General features: G+C 57.4%; 1 protein-coding gene across 1 annotated transcript in view; it reads right to left on the bottom strand.

Moving 5' to 3' along the window:
- Positions 1-15495: 15495 nt before the first annotated feature.
- SCN5A (sodium voltage-gated channel alpha subunit 5) overlaps positions 15496-23759 on the bottom strand; it is a 93938-nt gene continuing 85674 nt past the window's right edge. Inside the window, exons 26-28 of the mRNA XM_042999168.1 lie at positions 23461-23565; positions 21698-21968; positions 15496-18912 (exon numbers count right to left, since the gene is read on the bottom strand). Of these exons, the coding sequence (XP_042855102.1) occupies positions 17681-18912; positions 21698-21968; positions 23461-23565 (1608 nt within the window). The 3' untranslated portion in view covers positions 15496-17680. The remainder of the gene's footprint in view (positions 18913-21697; positions 21969-23460; positions 23566-23759) is intronic.

Genomic DNA, 23759 nt, shown 5'->3' with positions numbered 1-23759 from the left:
TCAAGGGAGAACTTTCTTCTATCGCTTTGGGTCCCCAAGTACCCAATTTCCTTTATTATTGAGCTTCATAACATTAAGCTGAAACTGTCCCTGTAACTCACTGATCAGTGACAGGCCCCAGTGGCCATCCCAGGCTACACAGAGCTGGCTGGCATCTGCTTTCAGCTGATGGTCCTTTAGAGATAGCAAACCCCTTTCAGACCCGCCACCATCATGTTACATGGCCTTACGGTGTGGCAGCCACGTCTGGGCAAAGCATCAGATGCGGTGATAGCAGTGCTGAATCCAGTGCTCCCTTGTTAGGGATACTCCACTTCTCTTCCTGTACCACCGGTCCAGATGGAACTCACTCCAGCCACCTGCTTCAGGTCTTTTTCACGTGGTCTACTGTCACGTCACTTACCCATCATGCACTCAGCCAAGTTTTGGAACGCAAATGTGGGGTTGTGTGCATGCCCTACCGTTAAGATTTCGTTTTAGTGTAGTTTCTACCCATCTTGAGTGAGTTCACATTCCTGATGATGCTGATTTGGCCATCTGACACGTTAGCTCTGCCTCCCAGCTTTGAGATTGCAGATTGGATAAACAAGCCTTCAACGGGCCTGTTAAAAACATCGAAGGAGACAGAGCCAGGGAAGATCCCTTTGGTAAACATTTTATACGGCAACCTTCACACACTCGCCCAGTAGGATTCGGATGATAATAATGTGTTCTGATGTTTTCTAAGTTCAGTTCTCTTCTATGTCTTTAAAAGGGAAAGCAACACTAAGTCACACAATGCTGTCACTCCAGGACAGTAAGAGTGCCCACTGAATCTTCTTGCTGCACACGGCACGGCTGGGCCAGCACTCGGGACACCTGCTGTGTGTAGGGAGGCGAGGCACACTTGGGTCCTCATCCCACCTTCCCACCTACCGACTGGGCAGCCTTCTGCAACCGCCCTCGTTTATCCTTCCAAACCAGGTTCCTGATCCGAGAACAGGTGGAGGATGACTGGCAGGATTGTTTGAGGACTGAATAAGCTAACATGTACCTTGGCAAGCCCTCAATAAATGGTAGCCAGTTACTATGAATTCCTGTTATCAGTGACCATAGACCATGTTTGTGTCCCCTCCCCAAACTCATTCTTGAAATCTTATCCCCAAGTGCAATGGTATTAGGAGGTGGAGCCTTTGGAGGGTGAATAGCTCCGCCCTCAAGAATGGGATTAATGACTCCAGAGAGCTCCTTTGCCCCTCTGTCATGTGAGAACACTACAGATGAATGCCAAAGCAGAAAGTGGGCTCTCATCGGACACTGAATCTGCCAGCACCTTGATCTTGGACTTCCTAGCCTCCAGAACTGTGAGAAAAATGCGTTTGTAAACCACCCAGTCTTAAGGATGCCGTTATCGCATCTGGAACCGACCAAGACCGTAACTGATGAAGGTCATCCTGTCCTGAGAAGGTGAAGGGCACAGCCTGACCTTAATATGGCGTTAAGCTCTGGACCAGGTGGACGCAATTCTATCTGTCCCCAATCCTGAGACTGTGTAATGTGTTGCTACCAGCTCTTTGACTATGTCACTGCTTTGCAGTCTCCAAAGTGCTTTCACATCGGAACTTAGTGCACCAGTCGAATAGCTACTCTTCATCCCATTTCACAAATGAGGAAACAGGCTCCAGGAGCATATGACTTAGGAAGGTTTTCTGGCTCTCAGTCTGATAGTGTTCCCTCCACCCCACAAGGCTGTTGCAGTTCTTTTAATTTGCTTTGTAAGTCAGTCATTCATGCATTTACTCATCTTAGCCCTGTGAGGCCCTGCTAACTTCCTAGAAGCAGACAAATGATGCAGTCGGCTCCTTTCTGGGGCCTCCAGAGGGTTCTGCAAATAGCACATGCTCGAAAGATGTTTTGCAGTTACCAAAACTGCAAAGTTGAGACAATCCTGCTTGAGTCCCGTGTGCTCATTGTCTCTGTGGGGGGACCCAGGAAAGGTAAGGACTAGGGTGCGGCTGGTCCCATTGGGGACCAGTTAGACCAGATGAGGACAGTGAGGACGGCTGTGGGGAAGGTGGCTCGGAGGAGGCAGGAAGGTACATGTACTAGTCTCCCGCCAAGGCCCTGGTTCTGTGCGTGCCCGTCCGGAGTGAGCAGAGCAGAGCAGGGGCCTGTGTCTCTGATAACATAACACCCCGGGTGCCGAGCACTGCTTCCAGGAGGTTGGGTGTGCGGGGCACTCCCCACAGCACCCTTCTTCAGGCTCTGCAGGGCCTGGTGTCTGGTCTGAGGCAGCCCACCCTGCTGCAAAGATGGGAGCAAGGGGGTGGCAGGCAGAGTATGAGCAGGGGCTTTTGTGTGTTTGGGCCTGGGGAAGCAGAGCTAAAATTAGGTCTTCCAGCTGTGTGCAGGTGTGGAATCCCGCCCTTTCCCCTCCCCCGAAGCAGGATCTTGGAATTATTTCCATTTCCTCCCTCCCTCCCCGCTCAGCCCTGGTTCCTCCGCAGGCATGAGTTGAACTGTCCCGCCTCTCTGGTCATGGGCCTTTCCACCCAAATGATCTCTAAGGCTATGAGCGGAGCGAGGGGAAGGGGCAGGCAGTGGCTTTGACTTTGCTGAGCTTCCCCAGCTCCTCCGAGGCCAGGGCACAGCTGGGGCCCAAGGCCGCCAGGCAGAACAAATGTTTTCCTTTCCTACCACCACCTACACCGGGCCCCTGACTTCTCCCGCCGGCCTCCCGCTTCATGTGCTTTGTGCCCCCATCTCTCTGCCGCTCTCTGCCCATCACTTCAGAAGGAGCCTTTAATCCCTTGCCATCCACTGCCGTCCATCCAGGCGGCGGGCTCCAGGGCAGTGTGCCGGAGGCAGTGTACATGAGGCATGGCGCTCCTCCGGATGACTGTCCCTCTCACTCCCCCTTCACCGTGGCCCTGCATCCCTGCCTCACGGGGCTCCAGGCTAAGGCTCAGACCCTTCTGCGCTCTGGTCTAGGGTCAGAGCCTAACTCTGGCTCCTATGTGTGCGTGCAGTAGGGTTTTAGGTGAGCGGCATCTCCTCCCTAGGTGGTCTCCAGGGTCCCTCCCTGGTTGGTGTCTGAACGGTCCAGGGTGGAGTACTCCTTCAAGAAAGGCGGCCTGCAGCGGCGGCTTGTGGGAGGCATGCTGACGGAGGCTGGAGGCTGGAGGCTGCGGCGGATAAGCGCACTGGGGGGCCTCTGAGGAGGTGTGAATGAGGGAGGCAGAGCAGGCCGGTGAGGACAGCCCTGTCCCAGCCCTATCTCCCGTCCCCGACACCCTCTCCACACCCCGGCCCTGATAAGCAGGTGTGAGCCACGGCCGCCTTGTGACAGGCCCTTCAGCAGCGAGGGGATGGCGGGGTCCACTCCACTTCTGAATTCAGACGTCAGCATCTCATTCCCCCCCCCCCCCCCCCACACACACACCATTTCCCTGCCGGAGCGGACAGGCCCAACTCCTGAGCCTCCTCCTGATGCTCGGCCCCGCTTGGGCTTTGTGACTCTGTCCCTGCCCGTGAGGCCTCAGCCTCCTCAGGGTGGTAGGGGACAGGCCTCCTTCTATCTTGTGGCTAAGTGCCGAGGAGGATGGCCACCCCCAGCCAAGCCTGCTCCTGCGGTGACCGTGGTGCTGAGGCCTGGCAACCCCCTTTTATCGCGGGGCACGCCTCAAGTCTACTCTTCCTTGAGGAGGAGTGTCTTCTCGTCCGGTCTCCTCCAGTCCCTGTGGCCATCAGCTTTCAGTTGTGCTCCCTCCACCTTGGCTTTGGGGTCACTGCTCCGTCTGGCCCCAGCCAATGTTCAGAAGGCCAAGGCCAGAAATCCCTGATTTCTGCATTGGTGGGCATCGGGGCTGGGAGAGCAGGGAAGGCTAGGGGAAGAGACGCAGGGCTTGGGGCTCGGGGAAAGGGGACAGAAAGGCAAATAGGACTGAGCAGGGGCCACAGAAAGTCCAGGACACTCCCTGGACCCCCGAGGAGGGTCTTTGTGCACGCCCCAAACCCAAGGCGCTAAACTGCCTTCTACTGTCTCAAAGGCCCTCTTCTGAGTTCACACCTGAAGATTATTTTGATTCTCAGGTTGTAACCATTCTGTGCCAGGCAGCCCGTGTGTGTGTGTGTGTGTGTGTGTGTGTGTGTGTGTGTAAAGGGTGCTTGTTCTCTAACACTGGCTGAGAGCACAGACTCTGGATCCAGGCGGATTGGCCTGGTGTAGGATCCCTGCTCTGCTGTCTTACCATGTAGGGAGCTTGGGCAAACTGCAGAACGCACCTTGTAGGACTCTAAGTATCGAGTTGATCCACATAAAGTATTTGAACAGTGCCCAGGGCAGAGTAAGCGACATGTAATTGTTGGCCATTGTTATGATCTATGTAAATTTCATTTTAACATAATTTCAAATTTACAGAAGAGTTGCAGGCAATTCCCATATATCATTCGTATATTATTCATATTTTGCCCATTATTTTATTCTCTCTGTGCATTTGTGTGCATATAATACACTCTACATTAGACACATACACACATACACATTTTTTTTCTGAATCACCTGAGAGTAAGTTGGAGATACCATGTCTTTTTAGCCTGAAATAACTCAGTGTGTATTGTTTACAAAACCACAATACAGTTATCAAAAACAGAAAATTTAATATTGCTATAATTCTGTTACTAATCCACAGTCCGTATTCAAATTTCATCCGTTATCTCAATCACATCTCCTTTATGTCTGTTTTTTTTCCTGTTCCAGGGTCACCCACTGCATTTAGTTGTCCTGTTTCTGTAGCCTGCTTTAATCTGGGTAAATTCTTCAGCCTCTCTGTGTTTCGTGAACTTGAAATTTTTGAAGAGTTCATGCCGGTTATTTTGTGGAATGATGTTGCTCAAATTCTGTTTTGTTCTTTCCTCGTTGTTAGTTTTAGGTTACGCATTTTGGCAGGATCGCCATGAAGGTGACACTGTCTTTCTCAGAGTACCACATGGGGAGGCTCCCAGTGTCCAATTGCCCATTTGTGAGAGGTGTTGCCTCTGGTCATTCGGTTTACGTGGCATGCGCCAAATTCTCCCTGAGTACAACTGCTGTCTTCTCTTCACAATTAAAAAGTAACCGTGAGAAATACTTTTACCCACTAGTTTTCATCCATTGGTGATTTTAATCTCCATCATTCCTTCCAAATTCACTAATCGGCCCATTCAAACTGGTTCCTGTGTCTTTTGGCATTTGGCCAGTCTTTGAGCACTCTTTTACCTTTTTTTTTTCTTTTTTAATTTGTGTGTGTGTGTGTGTGTGTGTGTGTGTGTGTGTGTGTGAGAGAGAGAGAGAGAGAGGGAGAGAGAGAGAGAGAATCCCAAGCAGTCTCCACGATCAGCCCAGAGCCTGACATGGGGCTCAATCCCACAACCCTGGGATCATGACCTGAGCCAAAATCAAGAGTCAGATGCTCAACCAACGGAGCCACCCAGGCGCCCCAACTTATCTTCTGACACTAGATGCTCCGGGCCATCTTCTATTTTCTCTGGTCTAACAATGAATCAGCCACTCCACCAAGGAGTCCCGTTTTTTAATGGAGAATAGTATTTACAAACCAAGATTTGGGTGCTGCGTGTGCTCAGTGACGCTGGTGTATTATTGCTTCTGGTTAACTGCTTTTATCATCTGTTCACTTGGATGGGTTGGTGGGGGGAGCGCTGAGGAAGCTGTAAATCAGAGATGGAAGGGGGAAAGGAGCGAGACGACCCAGAGAGGGAGAGAGTCCCCTCTCCCTCTCTAACTGTCTGAGTCTTGCCCGCCTTCTTTTTCCTTCTGTCCCTCTTCATCGTGACCTCATCTCCCCTTTCTTGGTCAGAATTCCTCTGGAGATTCCAGCTGTGGGAACCTCTGAAACCATTTCCCCAGCTACGTGTGTGATATCAGAGGCAGACAACTATGTGACCTTTGTGTGTGAACAGCCAAAGGCAAAGATAATTTATGAGAAAGTTTTTGCTTAGAACAGTCCGGTGACAAGGTGATTGGGGAAGACACATTTGGAAGATTTCCACCTGGAAACTTTCCTTTTTCCTGCATGAAAAACACTTAGACCAAAGCCTGTGTTGAGGCTGGGAGGGGGTACTGTTGGAGGTCTGCTCTCTAATAAGCCTCCTCAGGGTTCTGGGGCCAGCAGGGAAGAGTAACTGCCCAGTACGGCCCACTTGCTGTGTCCATAGGTAGCAGGTACCGGTAGAATTTAAAGGAAAATGCCTGGAGTCCAGTGAAGGCCACTTGACTGGCTTTCTCCGTGACACAAATGTAGGGTGAGCGGGGTAGCCAGGGACCCCACTTGGGAGTTAGTTAACTGTTTTGAGACTAGATCCGAGTCTTCCCCTCCCTGAGAGCGCTGGTATGCAGCGCTGGCCCTGGAGGAAACGCGTCAATTTACAGAAGCAGTCCAAGCTTCCAGAAGGGAAGAAAATACCCAGCTGCTCCTTCTTGAGATGAGAAGGGAAGGCGATCTGCTGGGGTAGAAGCAGGGTGCCCACCGTAAAGACCTGCGGCCACAGCCTTCGGAAATGAAATTATCCCGAGGACAGCGGGAGTCTGGGGTGGTGGCTGAGGTTTACAGCAAGGGCCCGCCTGTGTTTCATGGGGTAGGGCTGACTTCGGCACGGAGTGAAGCTTCTGTCGGGAATTCTAGAGGCCCCGCCTTGCTGAGATTCTGCCTGTGCTCTCAACTAGGGACTGGGGTTATTTATCCACAGGACCATCGCCTAGAGGGGAGTTAAAGTAGGGGCCCCCACCCGGCTCCCCTTGACTTTGAGGAATGGTACTATCTTCTGGTATCCTGGGCCGGGCCCTGTGAGGTGCCTGAGTGTCCTTGATAGTGATGTGGCAGTGCTGGAGACCCCAAATCCTGCTGTGTTTTTTCAACAATTCAAGCTGAAGGCAAAGTTCCCTCAAGGGGGGATATGTCATGTAAATCCTTGATTGGTTAATAGAAAAAATTGAAAGCCGCCTGAGGCCACCTTTGCGCTCTGTGCTCTGGGGCAGTTCAGGCAGGGGGCTGGCGGGGCGGGGGGCAGTTCATACAGGTGCCTTCACAGTCCCCGGGGAAGCCAACATTTTTCCCGTCACTGGCGATGTGTGACTGTCTCAAGCAGGTGCCGGGAACACGCTGTCTTTTTGAGCTCATGCTGCTTATGGTGGATGTAGGACAGAATTAGGGAAGATGGGGCCTAGAAGTAATTCCTAAATGGAATAAGCCCCCGATGAATTATCCATGCTACTTGCCAAGTGCTCCCTGGGGCAGATGGAGGAGGCCCGAGAGCCAGCTCAGGAGGGGACCTGAGGAAGCTCCCGTGGCACCTTCCCCAAGGAAGCCTCCTCACCCACTCTTGGGTGCTCGGTCTCACCATGTTGCCTCCTACACAGCTCCCGAATCTCTCACTCTCCACAGTGCTCATCGCGGTTCAAGCTACCATGGTCTCTCCTGACAGAGGCCCCCCCTGACCTATTTTCGCCATTCGCTCTGGCCTCCCACAAAACTTTCCCTCAGGGCAGGAGGCGGAGTCTTATTAAAGTAAGCCTTACCGAAGTTCAACCCATTTAGCAGTCAGGCCCTTCCCCAAATAATACAAAGCACAGACCGAAAACCTCGTGGACAGCTCCACGGTGCCCCAGGGGCACGTCTGACTCCTTTCCCGGGAGGGACTCCCTCTCACTCTCTGGGTCCAGCCACAGGGGCCATCTTCCCTCCTGGAAGGGGCCACATTCCTTCTACATCCAGACCTCCACATTCGCTCCTCCCTCCGCCTGCCAAGTACCCATCTCGGGAAAACAAAAATGCCATGCCTTCACTAGGGGTCTTCGCCGACTCCACCGCCCGGACATAATTAGTACTCTCCCCCCTGCCCCCCAGCAACACCCAGTTTTGTCACTATTGAACGGCCCTCGTTTGTGGCTTTTGAGGTTAACATCTGTCTTCCCAGCTCGATTGTGAGTTACATGAGGACAGAGGCCTTGTCTGCTTCTGCTCGTTATTAGGACCCCAGAATCTGTAAGATGCTCAGTGCGTGTTTGCTAAAGGAGGACTGGACAGATGTCACAGCTTCCCCAGCTGGTCCCGTGTGTCGGCCGACATCAGTGGGAGTGAGTGAGGAAGGGGAGACCGCCTTTGGCTCTGAGGCCTACTGACACTCGCTCCTGGCGTCCGCCCTGCTGGCTGGGCCTTGGCCACTGCTCAGCTTTTGTTTATCCTGCAAACATGGTGGTCTCCACAGGAGAAAGCGGGGACGGCTCGGTCATACCCCCGTAGGGTTGGCACGGGGCTTCATGGTGAGGCTTTCCTTGGGGCTGGGTGGTCTTCAGCTGGGGCCCGGGAGCCAAGAAATTGGCTCGGGGGGCCATGTGGCTGGGGCCTGACAGCAGGCTTGTGGTGAGGGCACAGCTCTGAGGTGATGAGTCATCCTGCAGGGAGGAGGGCATGAGCAGGGTACCAGGGCGGTCTTGGCGGGGGCTGGTGGCTGGGCGGGGCTACCCACAATTGCGGTGACAATGAGCCTGAAGAGCTTGCCCGGTGGAAGTGACTGGGCGGGGCGGGGGCACGGCAGAGATTCCCCTCCTGCACCCCTGCCCCTCACTGCCTCGTATCCTCCCTGCTCTGGCCACCGGCCCCTAAGCCTTCGAAGCTTTGCCAGCCACCGGCCTGGCAGGCAGGACCTGGCCTGCTGGGCCTTCTCTCAGCCCCTCCTCCTCACTCCCCATGGCGCCCTGGCTCGGGCCCCAGACCTGGGTGGTCTGCTTTCCCGGTCACTCTTGTCCTGCTCCTGTCTGGGGAAGGGGGCCCAGCTCTCCTCCAGAGGTCACTTGGGGCGAGGGCGGGCTCATGGGGAGGCCTGGTGGCCCGGCTCGGGAACTGAGCCAAGGAGAGGGCTGGGGCAGGAGGGGGGCAGGGGGGAGAACATGCTGAGCCCCTGTGGGGCAGGCGTGGCATCCCTGCAAGGCCATACCACATTCCTCGGCCTCCCAGGGCCTGTTGTCCTGTCTGGCGTCATCTGTCGTCTGGCTATTCCTTAGACTCCTTCCCGTTTCTCGCGGTCCCTCTCACTGGTGACCAAGAAGCTGTCCCCAGGCCGTTCTGCGGTGTTGTGTGTGTGATGAGGGTCCCGGGGGTGCGTGGCCGTTGGAGGGTGCCCCTGGGTGGAGGAAGGGACCTGAGAGAGGTGTGTCAGCAGAGAACAGCTCGGAATCGCAGAAGGGCCTTAGGGATGGTCCCAACCCCTCGCAGAGAAAACCTAGGGCTCTGGGGAGGGCGATGGCATCGACAGGAGCAAGTTGTCTGGGGGTTGCTTAGGGATAATACCTGTCATCACCACGCTAGACTTTTATGAGGCGCTGACTCTGTACCTGAGATCGCTGTAAGCTCTCCGCACATCCTAATTCACCCCACCCTTCACGTTCCTGTTCCGCCCATCTCACAGATGAGGAAACGGGAGACCAGACTCTGGACCACACATTCCTGCTTCCGCCCAGGCAGAGCGACAGGATGTGGCCACGCCGCCCGGGGGCTTTGCTCCTTCAGATAATGATGTCGATAAGTAGAGCGTTTGTTGAGAGCTCCTTGCCTACAGTGGCAGACATTCCACCAAAGAAGGGACAAGGACCAATAAGCCACGAAGGGATATTCCACGTCATCAGTCATCAGGGAAAGGCAAATTAAAATTACAGGCCACACCCACTCCAAGGGCCAAAATTAAAGAAAAGAATAAGAAGACTGACAATACCAGACGGTGTCGTGGATATGGAGTCGGGGCACCAGGGGCTCTCAGTTGCCGGTAGGGGTGAAAACCCGCGCACGCGCTTTGGAAAGCGTTTGCTAACGTGCAGAGTCAAACATACGCTGATCGTGGGACCCTGGGATGCGATTTCTAGGGATCTACCCAAGAGGTTAAAAAAATGTGTCCACGCAAACACCCGTATACGAATGTTCAGAGCAACTTCATTCATGACGACAAAACCTTGTAAACACCCCAAATGTTTACACCAGCTATTGAACGCAAACTAAGCCGTGGCACATCCATGTAACGGAACACCGTTCGCTGGAAAGGAGCTGACGACGCGAGCAGCATGGCCGAGGCTCACGTGCCCTGTGCTGGGTGGCAGCAGCCGGACACGACGGGGTACGCGCAGTATTATTCTTTTTGTACCAACTCTCCAGAGAAAGCAGATCTGTAGGAACAGAAAAGAGCTCAGCGGTTGCCAGAGACGAGGGTGGGGGGACCTCCTTGGAACGATGGAAATGTTTGATAGAGTGATTTTGGTGGTGACTCTACTGCTTATGCATTCGTCAAACTCATCAGACCGTGCATTTCAGTGGGTGAATTTTATCGTGTGTAAATCATACCTCCCCGAAGCTGATTCAAGTATAAAAACGGTGGGCCGCAGAGGGTAGAAAATAGGATGGTCTTGGCTGCTTCATTGCAAAAGAGACAGAAGAGACGTGAGGGGAGGGAGGGCCACGCTGCTCTCTGGGAGAAGAGGGTGACAGGCAGGGGACAGTCCATGCTGAAGTCCCCAGGCGAGGAGCACTCAGCCTTGCTGGAGGAACTAGCAAGGAGCCGTGTGGCTGACGCGGAGTAAGAGACACGGCTGTGGATGGCTCAGACAGGCACTGGGGGGCAGGGGTGTGTTACGGAGGGCTGCCCAGGGCTCCGGCTGTTTGTGGTCTGAGCGCAAGGGGTCCCTGGGGGCTCTGTGCTGAGCATTTGCGATCCGAATGGCTGCTGTGTCAGGAGCGGTCTGGGGCCAGGACCAGCTGGGAGGCCCTTGTACCAATCCAGGCAGAGCTCAGACCAGCATGGTGGCGGGTGGCAGTGTTGAGAGGTGTTTGGATTGGGATATAGTTCAAAGGTAGGGCCAACAAGATTTCCTACTGGGTTGGATGTGGGGTGTGCGTGAGGGAGAGGCGAGGCAGGGAGGACGCCAAGCGTTTTGGCCTGAGCGGCTGGAAATCCGGCCGTCCCCCACCCCCATCCTCCACGCCGTGGGGACCGGTTTCACTGTCCCCTGGGTCCTGTGGCTGAAGTCAAGACAGAGACAGAGGGGAGTGGCTCGGCCCTGCTCCTGGCTCTGGGGTTCAGGGGCTGGGCTGCACATGCTGGTTATTCTATTACTCTTTATTTATTAGCCTTATTGGCTTCTGTCATTTCCTCATCGCCTCCTGTCTGGAGAGGAGACTATAAATGTGATGCATTGATGCAGGATACAGGAGGCCCAATTATCTCTGTGAAGCCGGCCTCTCTTCTTGCTCAAGCCCTCCCGGGCCTCAGCGGTTCTGCGGCTCTTCCCGCAGCCGGGCACGCAGAGCCGGCCCGGTGCCTGGCATTCCAGGAAGAGGGGGTGCAGCCTGGGAGGGTGAGTGGCCGACAGATGGTCCCCCAGGAGATACAGCTCCAGGAGCCGGTGCTGGAACAGCAAGCTCGGCCCCCTGGCTGGTTGCACCTAGGATCCCAGCTCCCGCTCTCCGAGGCTCTGCCCACAGAGGCTGGGCACGGAGCAGGGTAGGAGGACAGGACATACCGCCTGCCCGGCCAGCCCACATCCGGGCAGGGGGGCTCCGTGTCACTCGCACGCCTCTCTGGAATCTGAGCCAGTCCGTCTCTCCACAAAGGCCGGGATGATGGGGCTTTTCTCTCCGGCAGCAGGTGCCTGGCAGCCGCCCGGGGATGCCAGCCCCGTGAGCTGGCACGGGAGGAAGTGCTTGTCCGGGTGATCGTCATCCGTGCTAGGCTTGAACTGGCCCAGCCCCCACCCCTGCCGTTCAGACTGACTTGGGACACCTGCAAGAGAGGGGTGCCTCGGGCAGGGTCCCCATGGTCCCCCCTGGGGCTCCCCAGACAGAACTCGGCAGCACCAGCCTTTGAGAGTAATATCTGAACAAAGGCCCTCGGCCACCCCCTCTGGCCTGTCTGCCTGCCTCTGTCCTGGGAGGCCCCTGGTGGCGGGGGGGGGGGCAGCGGGGGGGGGGGTGGCGACAGGAAGCCTGAGGCTCATCTGAGGGATTTCAGGCATCTCCCTGATGTCACGCTGCTGCTCCCAGAGTGGAGACCCAGATTACGGTGCCTCGAGTGTGCACGTGTGTGGATCCGCGTGTGTCCCCATGTAGGTGAGGAGTCAGATGGCCCCGTGCCTGACCTTCCAGGGGAACACAGAGTGGCGGGTGGGACTGCCTGTGAGGAAGGGGCAGGCAGCGCCGAGGACAGGATGGACTCGGGGGGAGAAGAGGGGCCCGGTGGGTGCGGCAGACCCTCCCGCTGACCTGCTCGCAGCGGGCGTGTGCGTGCGCGCAGGGCCCTGCGCAGCGGTGTGGACGCCTTGTGCCGGCGGACCCCGTTGTGGCCTCCCCGAGCCAGCAGCGGCTGCGCCCGTTCTGTCCCCGCGCTGTCGCTGTCCCTCCTGCCCTCCCTCCCTCCGGGCACCAGGGCTCGGGTCTCGTGGCCGCCGGGGCCGCGGGCGGAGACGCCGCTGGCACGGGGCAGGGCGTCTGCCGAAGCCGTGGCCCCGGGGTGAGAGCTGACGTCTGCCCAGGAGCATCTGTCTGCCTGCCAAGGGTCGAGCTCTCTGGGCCGCATGCCTTCACCGTGACACAGAAGCCGGCGTCCGTCCCTCAGAGCCGCCCGCCGCCTGGACCCCGGCCTCACCCCAGCACGGCGCGTGACAGCCGTGGCCCCGCTCGCACCTCCCTCCGGGGGAGCCTGCCCCCCGCCACGCCAGGCGAAGGGCCGCCTCGGGCAGCCGGGGGAGGCCCCACACGGGGGGCCCCCGGGAAGCCCGGATGCCAGGCCTGGGCTTTGAGAATGAGGGGACAGCCGCTGCGCGGGCCCAGACCACGCGGCCGTGACCCGGGGGCTGCCAGAGACGAGGCCGAGGCTTCACGGTGCAGGGTGGGTGTCCCAGCCTCTCTCCCTCCACCGGCACTGGCTGGGCTCCGGCCAGGCCGGCGGCTGCGCGAGGTCCCGGCTGCACGGGGAGCAGACCGGCCACGAGCCGTGTCCTCAGGCCGTTCCCACCGTTTCCACGGGGGTTTCTGGGAGGCGCCGCCCCTCCACCCCCGCCCGCTGTCCCCGCGGGCGCCCACCCGAGGCGTCTTGCCTATCCGGAACGCCGGTCGCACACGACCACGCTCCTCCTCACCGCAGAGGAGACGCTGCTGTTCCAAAATCTGACTTTATTCTCAAAACAGCTGGTGGTGGCCCACGCCACGGGGATGTGGCCGGCCCCCTGGAAAGCCTCCGTCCCGTTGGGGAAAGACGATTAAACAAGTGCCACGGGAGGCTAGGGTGGCCTGCTTCTGCCCCGGTTTTGACCAAGGGACGCACACCGAGGGTGTCAGGACGCCAAGCCCCGTCTCATACGCAGGTGGTTGTCAAGGGAAATGATGCCGGACGCTGGGACCCCACAGTCCCATCGAGGGTACAAAAAGGCCCGGTGGGGTGTGCCGACTTCTTCCCTGGGTCTGCAGGGGGCCTCTTGGAGAGTTTTAGCAGGTTGGAGACACAGAGGACGGGGCCTCGCTGACAAAGCTCGGGGTCTGAGAAAGCGCAGGTGGACAGGTGACGGGGCCTGACTCTGCCTGGGACAGAGGAGAGGGGTCACGGGCCGGCTGCTCCGGTGACGGCTGTGGAGCAGGCTGCGGCTGGCCATGGCCGCACCCCAGAGTGTGTGTGGGGCAGGAAGCAGGTGCTCTGAGTGCTTCTCCAGAACCAGAGGTGACGGGCGGCAGAGAGGCCTGGGGGCGCCACCCCAGCAGGGCCGCCTGAGGGGTCGAGGGAGGGGCTTGGCAGGAGGAGGCCGCGGATGGACTCACAGGTGCCCGCGGGCAAAGGTCGGGGTCACAGGGGCCCCTGGAAGAGAGCGCACCTCCGGGGCTGAGGAAACTGCAGGGAGATGGCCCAGCAAGGAGTCTCCGAAAATCCCCCAGAAGCCCCCAGGAGAGTCCCCTTCAGCTGCCTGTGTGGCGTGCGCAAGAGGAGCAGCGTGGCCACCCCATATCGACTGTTCGTGGGATCGGGCGGTCTCAGGACCAGGCTGAGATCACATTCACAGCACGGCCGGAGGCTGCTGTTTTACCCCAGGCTGAGCCGAACGGCCCCAGGATCGGCCCTGTTTTCATCCGGGGCCCCGGCGATTGTCTCCACTGAATAAAACCGAGAGGGACAGGGAGAGACAAAAATAAAGGCTGGGTGTGATGACACGGGCGTCAGGTTTGTTCCCACACGGGCTCTGCAGGTGTTTGCAACGAAGGGTACGGAGTACCAGAGTGGGGACAAGTGATGGTCAGGGAAGGCTCCCAGAGGAGGTGACGTTAGGACGAGGCCTAAGGGCTGAGTGGAGAGGAGGCCAGGGTTCTGGGTGGAGGGAACCAGAAGCTGGCAAGGCCGTGAGGGGGAAAGAGCCTGGGTCCCTGGGGGTTGGGGAGAGAGGACATCACGGAAGTTGGCGGGGGCCGGGGGCCGGCCGCGGCTTGCCTGGGCCCTGAGGCAACAGGAAGCCAGCGAAGGGTTTTATCCTGGAGGGAATGATCTTGGATTAAAACACTCTGGTAGCTGAGCGGTTGGGAATAGACAAGGACGGAGGGGGAGGCCCCTGAGGAGCTGCCCTGGTTTCAACCCCGGCAGCGGCCAGTGCAGGACACGGAGAAGGCAGCGCCGACGGGGCGTGGAAGAGACTGCAGTCGATGCTCCGGATGAAACAGAAGAGCCCAGGTTGGACGGTTGGGCTTGAAGGCTTTGCGGATGTCCCAGGAGGCAGCCGGATATGCCGGCCTGGGGCTCAGTGGAGAAAACTGGGCTCCAGATAAAGACAGGACCCAAAGCTTGGCCGGGGTTGGGGCAGAGGGGGTTTCCTGCCCTCTTCCTGCAAGTGGGCCCAGGGCCTAACGCCCTCGGTCATTCAGGCGGATGCTGGAGGCCGTGCCCCCAAGGGAGGCGAACCCAGAGACCGGAGGAGAGCCGGGAGGGGCTGGCGCCACAGAAGGCCCGGGAAGAGCAGGGGCTGCTGTCTGCTGAGTTAGGTGCCGCGGAGGGGACCCGCAAGATGGGACAGAGACCCAGCCACAAGGAGGCCTCTGCTGGCCGCAGATCGCATTTGGTAGGGTGCAGGGGCGGTGGTGAGGAGCCAGGGGGAGGTGAGGGCGAGGAAGCCAGGGTCCGGCGTCCTGGGTCCAAGCCTGGCTTGACACAAAGACCATCTGGCTGTTCTCCATGACCTCCCTCTTCCCGACCCTTCCCATCGTGGGAGCCCCGAATCCCGGCCCTGCTTCTCTGCAGTGCCCCAGATCGGGGGTCCCGGAAGGCAGGACCGGGGTGACCCCGCTTTTCCTGGACCGGCCACTCTGCCAGCTGGTTTCCCGGGAAAGCAACGGGAAGTCCCGCGTGATTCTCGGGATCTCATCCCGTCCCCCCTGTACCGCCACCGCTGTCCCGGGTTGCCATCCTCATCAAAACACAAGAACAGAGCCCAGGCCAGGTCATGGAAGCCATTTATTGGTTTGTTTTAAAAATATGTATCTTATTTATACACGGAGTTTGGTGAGAAGTGCTCGATTAGCTCAGACAACAACGGCTGGCACTCGACGCTCCCTCCTCTCCCCACCCTCCTCTCCCCTCCTGCTGGTCATCGTGCAGTTCTGGAAAAAAAAAAAAAAAAAAAGAGAGAGAGAGAGAGAGAGAGCCACGCTAAAAGCCAAGAAGTCGGGCCCAGCTCACCCTGCCTCGGCCACAGCCCGGGCACCTGTCTCAGGGCTCCCGGGCCGTCCGCGGACACATGAAACCACAGCCCCTTCCGGCCAGCTGGGCGGCCAGCCGGCCTGCCTCCAAACCCGCATTCCTGGCCTGCAGTGGGCACAGAGTGCCGGGGAGGGGCACACGCCTCTCGGAGCCCGGAGCAAAGCACAGGGAGCTACGAAAATAAGGTTTCCACTCGGAGAAGTGTGCCTGGGACGGTCAAACCACGTCCCACACTGGACTCAAGGGGAACACGGGAGAAGAGAAGTCCCTCGGGTGGGTGGGGTGGGGGCTGGGGTCGCCACCAAGGGAACTCGGGGCGACGAAAAGAAACGTAATACTCGACTCGCCGGCAATGCCCCCTCCGCACTGCCACGAGCTCACGATCGTCCAGCCCTCTGACGGCTCGGCGAGGTAGGTTAGGGGCAGCGGGCTTCCGGCTTCCCGGGCTGCCCCGCGAGGCGGGCGGCGGCTCTGCTGGAGACCTGGGATATCTCCGCCAGCCAACACTGTCACTCGCGGGTGACAGGTCTCTGCGTTGAAAGATTTGCATATGCTAAATAGGATTGTCAGCAGCTGAAGAGGCCCCCGGGGGAATTGGACTAGAAAAAGTATTTTTCCCTGAAAAGGCCTTCTCACAAGACCCGTGGACGGCCCGGACCCTGCCCCGGACTGTCCCGCGGGCGGGTGCCACCAGGACCCCAGGCTGAGCCAGAGGGGCTGGTCCGGGGCCACGCCGCTCTCTTCGCCAAGGAAGCCCACAGTCCAGGCTCCTCCCAGGGCAGGGAACGGTTTGACCACCCCAAGGCTCCTTCCTTCCCGGCACAGGGCCCGTGATGCCCTCCCTGCTCCATCTGGAGCGTCGCTGGGCACCGCGCAGGAGATCCCCCCTCCCCACACCCGCACACGAGGTGAGAGGCGGAAAGGTCTGGAAAGAGAGCCCTGGCCACGACAACAGATTCCCTTCTTCACACGGCTGAAGCCTGTTCAGCTTCTCAGCCCTAACGGTGCCGGGCTCAGACTTCTCTTCCCGGCCTGTGGGGCAGGGCCTGCCGGGTTTGGGAGCTGGGATAAGCTGGGGGCCGGGCCGTGCGTGGGGCTGGTTCCCTTGTGCCCTTCGCCTTAATGTTAATACTCTTGCAGAAGACCGGGCCCTCCTGGGAAGAAAAGGCAACATCAGTGCCCAGGACCGGCCCTGAGACCCGGGCCATTCCCTCCTGGAAGCTTTTCCGTTTCGTAGACGTGACCCCAGTATGGCCTGCATAAAAACACGGGCGGCAGACAGGACCCTGGGGACCACGGAAGGCCAGAGTGAGCGCCCACTGACAAGAACCCCTCTGCCCGACACGTGCCTGAGGGGAGCCGGGGCCACGCGTGGCCCGTGTCTGGCCCCTGTGCGTGGACTGCGCGCACGCGCGCGCGCGAGGCAAGGGGGTCGGCCCTCCTGGCACCACAGCCCAAGCAGCAGGGGAGACCCCTTCTGCGTTTCACTTTTGCTTTGAGAACAGACCTCCAGCAGCTCCACAGACCCTCCCGTTTGGAGTGAAGAAAAGGCAGAGTGAATTACTGCCGACGTCCATGGAAAAAACGTTAGTTCTTTGCCCGAGTAAAAAAATATCAAATATAATAAATTTATGAAAGCCCCTTCACGACACGTACAGTCTCAGCTTTGTACTTCGCCTCAGCAGCTGGGACAGCGCTGCCTCGCAGGGCGCCGGGGTGCTGCCCGGCCAGACCCGGCCACCGGCGTGTGCCCCGTCTGGTCGGCTCGGCCAAGGGCCTCTGGCCGGCGGCGTGGCGGCCACAGAAAGAGCTCCGCCTCGTCGATCCGTGGGGCCGAGGCCCGTCTCCCACGCCGGAGCCCAAAGCAAGGAGGGCCCAGGGGGTGCCGGCTCGTGGCTGCCTCCCGGCGCGTCCTGGCCGGCTGGGGTGCGGCTCACACGATAGACTCGCGGTCCCGGTCTGGGGAGGCGGGGAAGTCCGCGAGGTCCTCGCTGCGGCTGCCGTCGGACACCCTCACCTGGGGGTTATCGCTGGTGGCCCTGGTGACGCTGTCATAGGAGGGCGGAGAGGACGTGGAGGACGTGGAGGGCGGGCCGCGGCGCCGGGAGAAGTTCTCGTTCATCACGTGGGCGATGAGGCCCTCTCGCTCGGGGGCGTCCTCTTCGGAGAGGCCGCTGCTGCCCGCCTGCTGGCGGAAGAGGAAGGAGGCGTGCTTCATGGAGCGCTGCAGCAGGTGCCTCCGGAAGGCCCGCTGGATGATGGTGGCCGACACCTCCTCGTGCTTGCGCCGCAGCGTGGTGGTGATGGGCTCGTAGGAGATCTTGGACGGGTTGGCCGCCATGAACTTCTCCTCCATCTGGATCTTCAGGGCGTCCATCTCCCCGGACTCGCCCAGAACCCTCTTGGTGAAGGCGAAGAGGATGTCCATGCAGTGGATACGGTCCCCGCTCACCATGGGCAGGTCCATGTTGATGAGGCTTATCTGGTTGGGCTTGGCGATGCGCAGCGGCTCAGACAGGGCATCGGCGAAGTCGGACAGGGCCGAGTACTCGATGAACTGGGTGGCCTCCGGGTCGAACTTCTCCCAGATCTCATAGAACATGTCGAAGTCGTCCTCGCTCAGGGGCTCAGTGCTCTCCTCCGTGGCCACACTGAAGTTCTCCAGGATGATGGCGATGTACATGTTGACCACGATGAGGAAGGAGATGATGATGTAGGTGGTGAAGAAGAGGATGCCCACGGCCGGGCTCCCGCAGTTCCCCCGGGAGCCGTTGCCGTTGGGCAGGTTGGGGTCGCAGTAGGGGGGCCCCGTGTTGAGGATGGGGCTGAGGAGGCCGTCCCAGCCGGCCGACGTGGTGATCTGGAAGAGGCACAGCATGCTGTTGGCGAAGGTCTGGAAGTTGAACATGTCGTCGATGCCGGCCTCCCACTTGACGTAGGCGAAGCCGGCCATGCCGAAGATGGAGTAGATGAACATGACGAGGAAGAGCAGCAGCCCTATGTTGAAGAGGGCGGGCAGGGACATCATGAGGGCAAAGAGCAGCGTGCGGATCCCCTTGGCCGCTCGGATCAGCCTGAGGATGCGGCCGATTCGGGCCAGGCGGATGACTCGGAAGAGCGTCGGGGAGAAGAAGTACTTCTGGATGATGTCTGAGAGCACAGTGCCTGTGGGAAACAACAGAGACCATGGCCACCCGTGCACTCCTGTCCTGCCTTCAGCCCCACATCACCGGAGGGGGTCTCTGTACAGCCAGGAGCTAAGGAGAGGAGGCCATTTCAGGAGGACCGGGTTGACCGGGGCAAGCAAGGACCCTGCGTCCCCCCCACCTCTCTTGGTCTTTCGTTCTCATCTCTGACGCAGGAAAGGAGGACCCAAAGTACCACGTCCTCTGCAAAGCGCCTTCCCAGACCTCTCGTCCCTTAGTCTTCCGGGACTACCCGCACAGCAGAGCTGGACGGGGCCCATGTTCTAGATCTTGGGTTCTGAGGTCTGAAGGGACTTGCTCAGCATCTGGGTGGCCCAGCACGGACCAGAGCTCAGGCTTTTCAGCTTCTCATTACTCAAAGTGCGGTCCGAGGGCCAGCAGCCCTGGGATCTCCCGAGAGCTTCTCACAAATGTGGGATCTCAGCTCCACCTCCAGACCCACTGCGTTCTCATAAGCCCAGACGATTCTCGGGCACATTGGAGGGCAAGAAGCACCGGCCCAGAAGTCAGGGTTCTCCCCCACGCCACACCTGTCACCACTCAGCCTCTCTGAGATAGCTTCTGTCACCCTCCCAACCCTGCTCGCATCCAGGGCTTCCCACCCGTGGGTCTCTATTGACTAACCCTGGGCTTGCAGTTTGAAGAGGCAGGGATGTAAGTTACAGGAGAAAGAGTGAAATACGCTTGCTTTGTATTGGCCCACGTGACCTTTCCAGATTCCTCACGTAATAATGTCACTGGCTGACACGTGTCCTGTTTACTGTCAAGAAGGCACTGGGCTGAGCATTTTATATCCATCCATTTAGGCCTTCCGGGCACCCTAGGGGGGAGTAAGCTGATACCATAATCCTCATTTTCCAGAAGAGGAAACTGAGAAGTGAGGTAACTTACCCATGTTGTCACCTAGTCAGTGAGACGCTGGGACTCGACTCAGACGCTCTGGCTCCAAGTCGACCTGTTAACCAAGCCTCTGCAGTATGGCCAAGGACCAGGACCGGTAGTGTTCCCTGAAGCCTCTGAGAGTGTCCCTCATCGGCCCCCTTGCTGCGGCTGACATCCTGCATTCTCTAAAGCTTTTCTCTAGTCCCACCAGGCGTGCTCACCCTCACTCTTGCCTGGGACCTCCCAGAGTATTTCCTCACTCTACTTCCAGCTTCTGGCCACCCTCTGTCACTGCGGCTATGACAGCCCCTGCCTTAGCCCCCGTGTTTCCCTCTGAGTTCACCAAAGGCAAAAGCTGTACGTGGCAGAAAGAGGAAAGTCAGCCACCTCATGGCAGAATTGCACGGCGGAGGGGTCAAGAGTTTGGGCTCTGAGCCCGAGCGATGAGAGAAAAAAAAAATTGGGACTTAATCAAAATGAAAAACTTTGTGCTTCAAGAGACGATGACCAAGAAAGTGACAAGACAACCCACGGAATGGGAGGCAGTATTTGCAAATCGTGTATCGGGCGAGGGACCGGTATCCAGAATACGTAAAGAACTCTCGCAACTCAACGATAAAAACATAAATAAGCCAATTAAAAAATGAGCGAAGGATTTGCATAGATGCTTCTCCAAGACATCTCTCGTGTTACATACCAAGACAGACACACCACAGAAAATGACCAATGAGCACATGAAAAGATGTTCAGCGTCATTAGTCATTAGGGAAGTGTGAACCCAAACCTCAACGTGGTTATCACTTCGTGCCCACCGAGGTGACTATAGTAAGAAACTGAAGACGACGACAAGTGTTGGCGAGGGTGTGGAGTAACTGGAACCATTATACGTCGACGATGGGAATGTGTCTACTTTGGAAAACAGCTTGGCAGTCTCTCCAAATTTTAGATTAGTGGTTTCCAGGGGCTGGGGAGACGGAAAATGGGGAGTGGCTGCTAAAAGGGTATGGAGTTCCTTTTGGTGGTGAGGGCAGTCGTCTAAAAGTAGGCATGGCGGTGATGGTTGCACAACTCTGTGAATATACTAAAAACGACTAAATCTACTTTAAAGGGTAAATCTTATGGTATGTGAATTGTAGCTCAATGCAACTGTGCTGGTTATGAACCAGGAAAAGGACCCTCACCAGAAAACATGACCCTGCTGGTGCCTTAATCGTGGACTTTCAGCCTCCAGGACTGTGAGAAATAAATTTCTGTCGTTTCTGGGTTAGCCGGTCTGGTGTTTGGTTAGAGCAGCCCAAACAGACTAAGTGTGAATCCTCTCTCTTCCGTTCCCAGTTGCCTGATATCCTCGTCTCACCGCTGACTTTATAAGGCGGAATGCACAAGGTGAGTGATGTCTGAAGGAGCCTGGCCCACAATGGTGGCTAGACTCTAGAATTTTCCATCTCCAGGGATAACTTCTACCCTAGAGGGCCACCTGCTCCCATCCCTGGAGACTCACCTCACCCTGAGTAAGCCCCTTCTTCCTTCAACCTAGGCTGCAGGCTTTCCCTCGGGAGGGCAGGGAAGTCTGCCCAGCCCCCGCTCTCCTTCCCAGACTCATTCTTGAAGCTCTCACAGAGAGCAGAAAGCTGTGTTCCAGGGTCCCGTGGAGGGGCGGGGCATGAGGGGGTGCCGGCTTCTCTGCCAGGATGGCTCCCCTGGACTGAGTAGGCGTTCCCAGACAAGTTCCCTGTGGCTGTGTGTGTATGCGTGTGTGGTAGGGAGAGGTGAGGAATGCAGAGAAAAGAACGAAGAAGACTAGTATACTTGGCATTAAGTACAGACCCGGGACTGGAGGAAAGGCCAACTTGCATACCCACCCACGATGGAGAGGATGACAACCACGAAGTCGAAGATGTTCCAGCTGTTGGTGAAATAATAGTGACGCAGGGCGGCCATCTTGATGATACACTCGCCTGTGAAGATGGCTACGAAGAGCAGGTTGATCTTGGCCAAGATGTTGACCTTCTCGGGGCTCTGGTCATCTGTCTCCACCATCATGGTCACCATGTTCAAGCAGATAAGGAACATGATGGTGACATCGAAGGCTTGCTTGGTCACAATGTCAAACAGGAAGCCCTGGTACTTGTTCTGAAGGGAGGGGAAAAGGATGGGCTCAGCAGGGGCCTCAGATGGGCTAGTAGGCCCCCTGTTGCTGCCCCTCTGCCCAGACCTTCCACCCTCCTGCTGTACCCTCCGCTGAGGCCGACACCCCAGCCAGACTGTCAGGGTGAGGGGAGGAGTCAGGAAACGGAAACAGCCGGTCTCTCCTGCTTCCAGGCCTGGCCCTCAGGTCCCCTCTTCTCTGAGGTCTTCCCGATCCACCTTCAGGAAGGGATTTCTCCTACCCTGAGCTTCCTTAGAACACGCACTGTGCTTCTCTTTTTGTTTGTACCGATGGCTCAAGGTCAGGTTTAAAATTCAATCTGGAAATTGGATTGGCCCTCAGGTTAACAAATTTTCTCCACTCTTTATGGAATTGATTTCTTTAGCTGTTTATTTATTTATTTTGAGAGGGAGAGGGAGACGGAGAGGGAGAAGGAGAGACAGAGAAAGAGAGAGGGAGAGAATGCCCAGCCGGCTCTACACTGTCAGCACAGAGCCCAACACAGGGCTCAACCTCACAAACTGAGATCATGACCTGAGCCCAAATCAAGAGTTGATGTTTAACTGACTGAGCCTCCCAGGTGCCCCTGGAATTGATTTTATTTATTCGATTAACTATATTTGTATGTCTTTAATTGTTAGCCACCTCAGATTATTTGGGGAAAAACAGAAGATTACAAATAAGTGAACACAGGGATGCCTGCGTGGCTCAGTGGGTTAAGCATCTGAGTTCAGCTCAGGTCATGATCTAACGGTTCATGAGTTCAAGCCCCACGTCGGGCTCTGTGCTGACAGCTCAGAGCCTGGAGCCTGCTTCGAATTCTGTGTCTCCCTCTCTCTCTCGGCCTCTCCCCCACTCACGCTCTGTCTTTCTCTCTCTCAAAAATAAACAATTTAAAAAAAAATAAGTGAACACACACACACACACACACACAGCTAACCTAGAATAAAGCATGGTGAAAGGGTAGGAATTAGATAAAATCGATGAGATGGATTTAAAAACTGAGCCTGTCACTTCCTAGCTAGTGATTTGGGTTGTGTCACCTAATTACTTTGAATACTGTCCTCCACCCCCTTTTCTAGAGAGTGGCTTCGTCAGTCAGCCCACGTGCCAGGGGACTCTGGGCCACGTCTGTCCCACTCAGGGGTTGCCAGGAAAAGGCTGTGAATGCAGGTGGGTGTGCAGAGGCCATCCTGCTCTCCCTGGGAAAGGCTGCACTCCGGCAGGTGGGGAGGGAGCGCTCGGAGGCAGAGGGACTCCTGTGGGAGGGAGTGATCCTGGTTCTAACAGTCCTCCCAGGCCTGCCTCACTTTCTCCAGCAGTCTGAGGCCTCCGTGTGGTCAGAGGCCTGACCGAGGGGCCTGGGCTAGGCTGAGAGACTGTGAAGAGGCCTTGATAGCTGGTCCTGGGGAGGGGGGCTTCCCAGGCCCCCTCAGCACATCCTCCCCACTCTTGCTGAATCGGGAACTGGCTCACCAGGGGCCGAGGGATGGGCTTCTGGGGCTTCTTGGAGCCCAGCTTCTTCATGGCATTGTAGTACTTCTTCTGCTCCTCTGTCATGAAGATGTCCTGGCCCCCTAAGTGCAGAGAGACAGGCACCAGACTCATTTAGGGGTTCCTAGAGGCTCTGGCATGGGGGGGGATAGGGATCCTGCCTCCTTGATGAGGGTGCCTCGGTCGGCCTCCTCCTCACTTCCTCTCCTGCTGGAGAAAAGTATGTTGCTGGAGATTCGCCAGAGATTCCTCCCCAAATCTGCTTTTCCAGGGTCCCTGTC

The sequence above is a fragment of the Panthera tigris genome, chromosome C2, assembly GCF_018350195.1.
Source record: "Panthera tigris isolate Pti1 chromosome C2, P.tigris_Pti1_mat1.1, whole genome shotgun sequence".
Lineage (NCBI taxonomy): Eukaryota > Metazoa > Chordata > Mammalia > Carnivora > Felidae > Panthera > Panthera tigris.
Note: the sequence above shows the minus strand (reverse complement) of the source record. Positions and strands in the feature narration are given on the sequence as shown.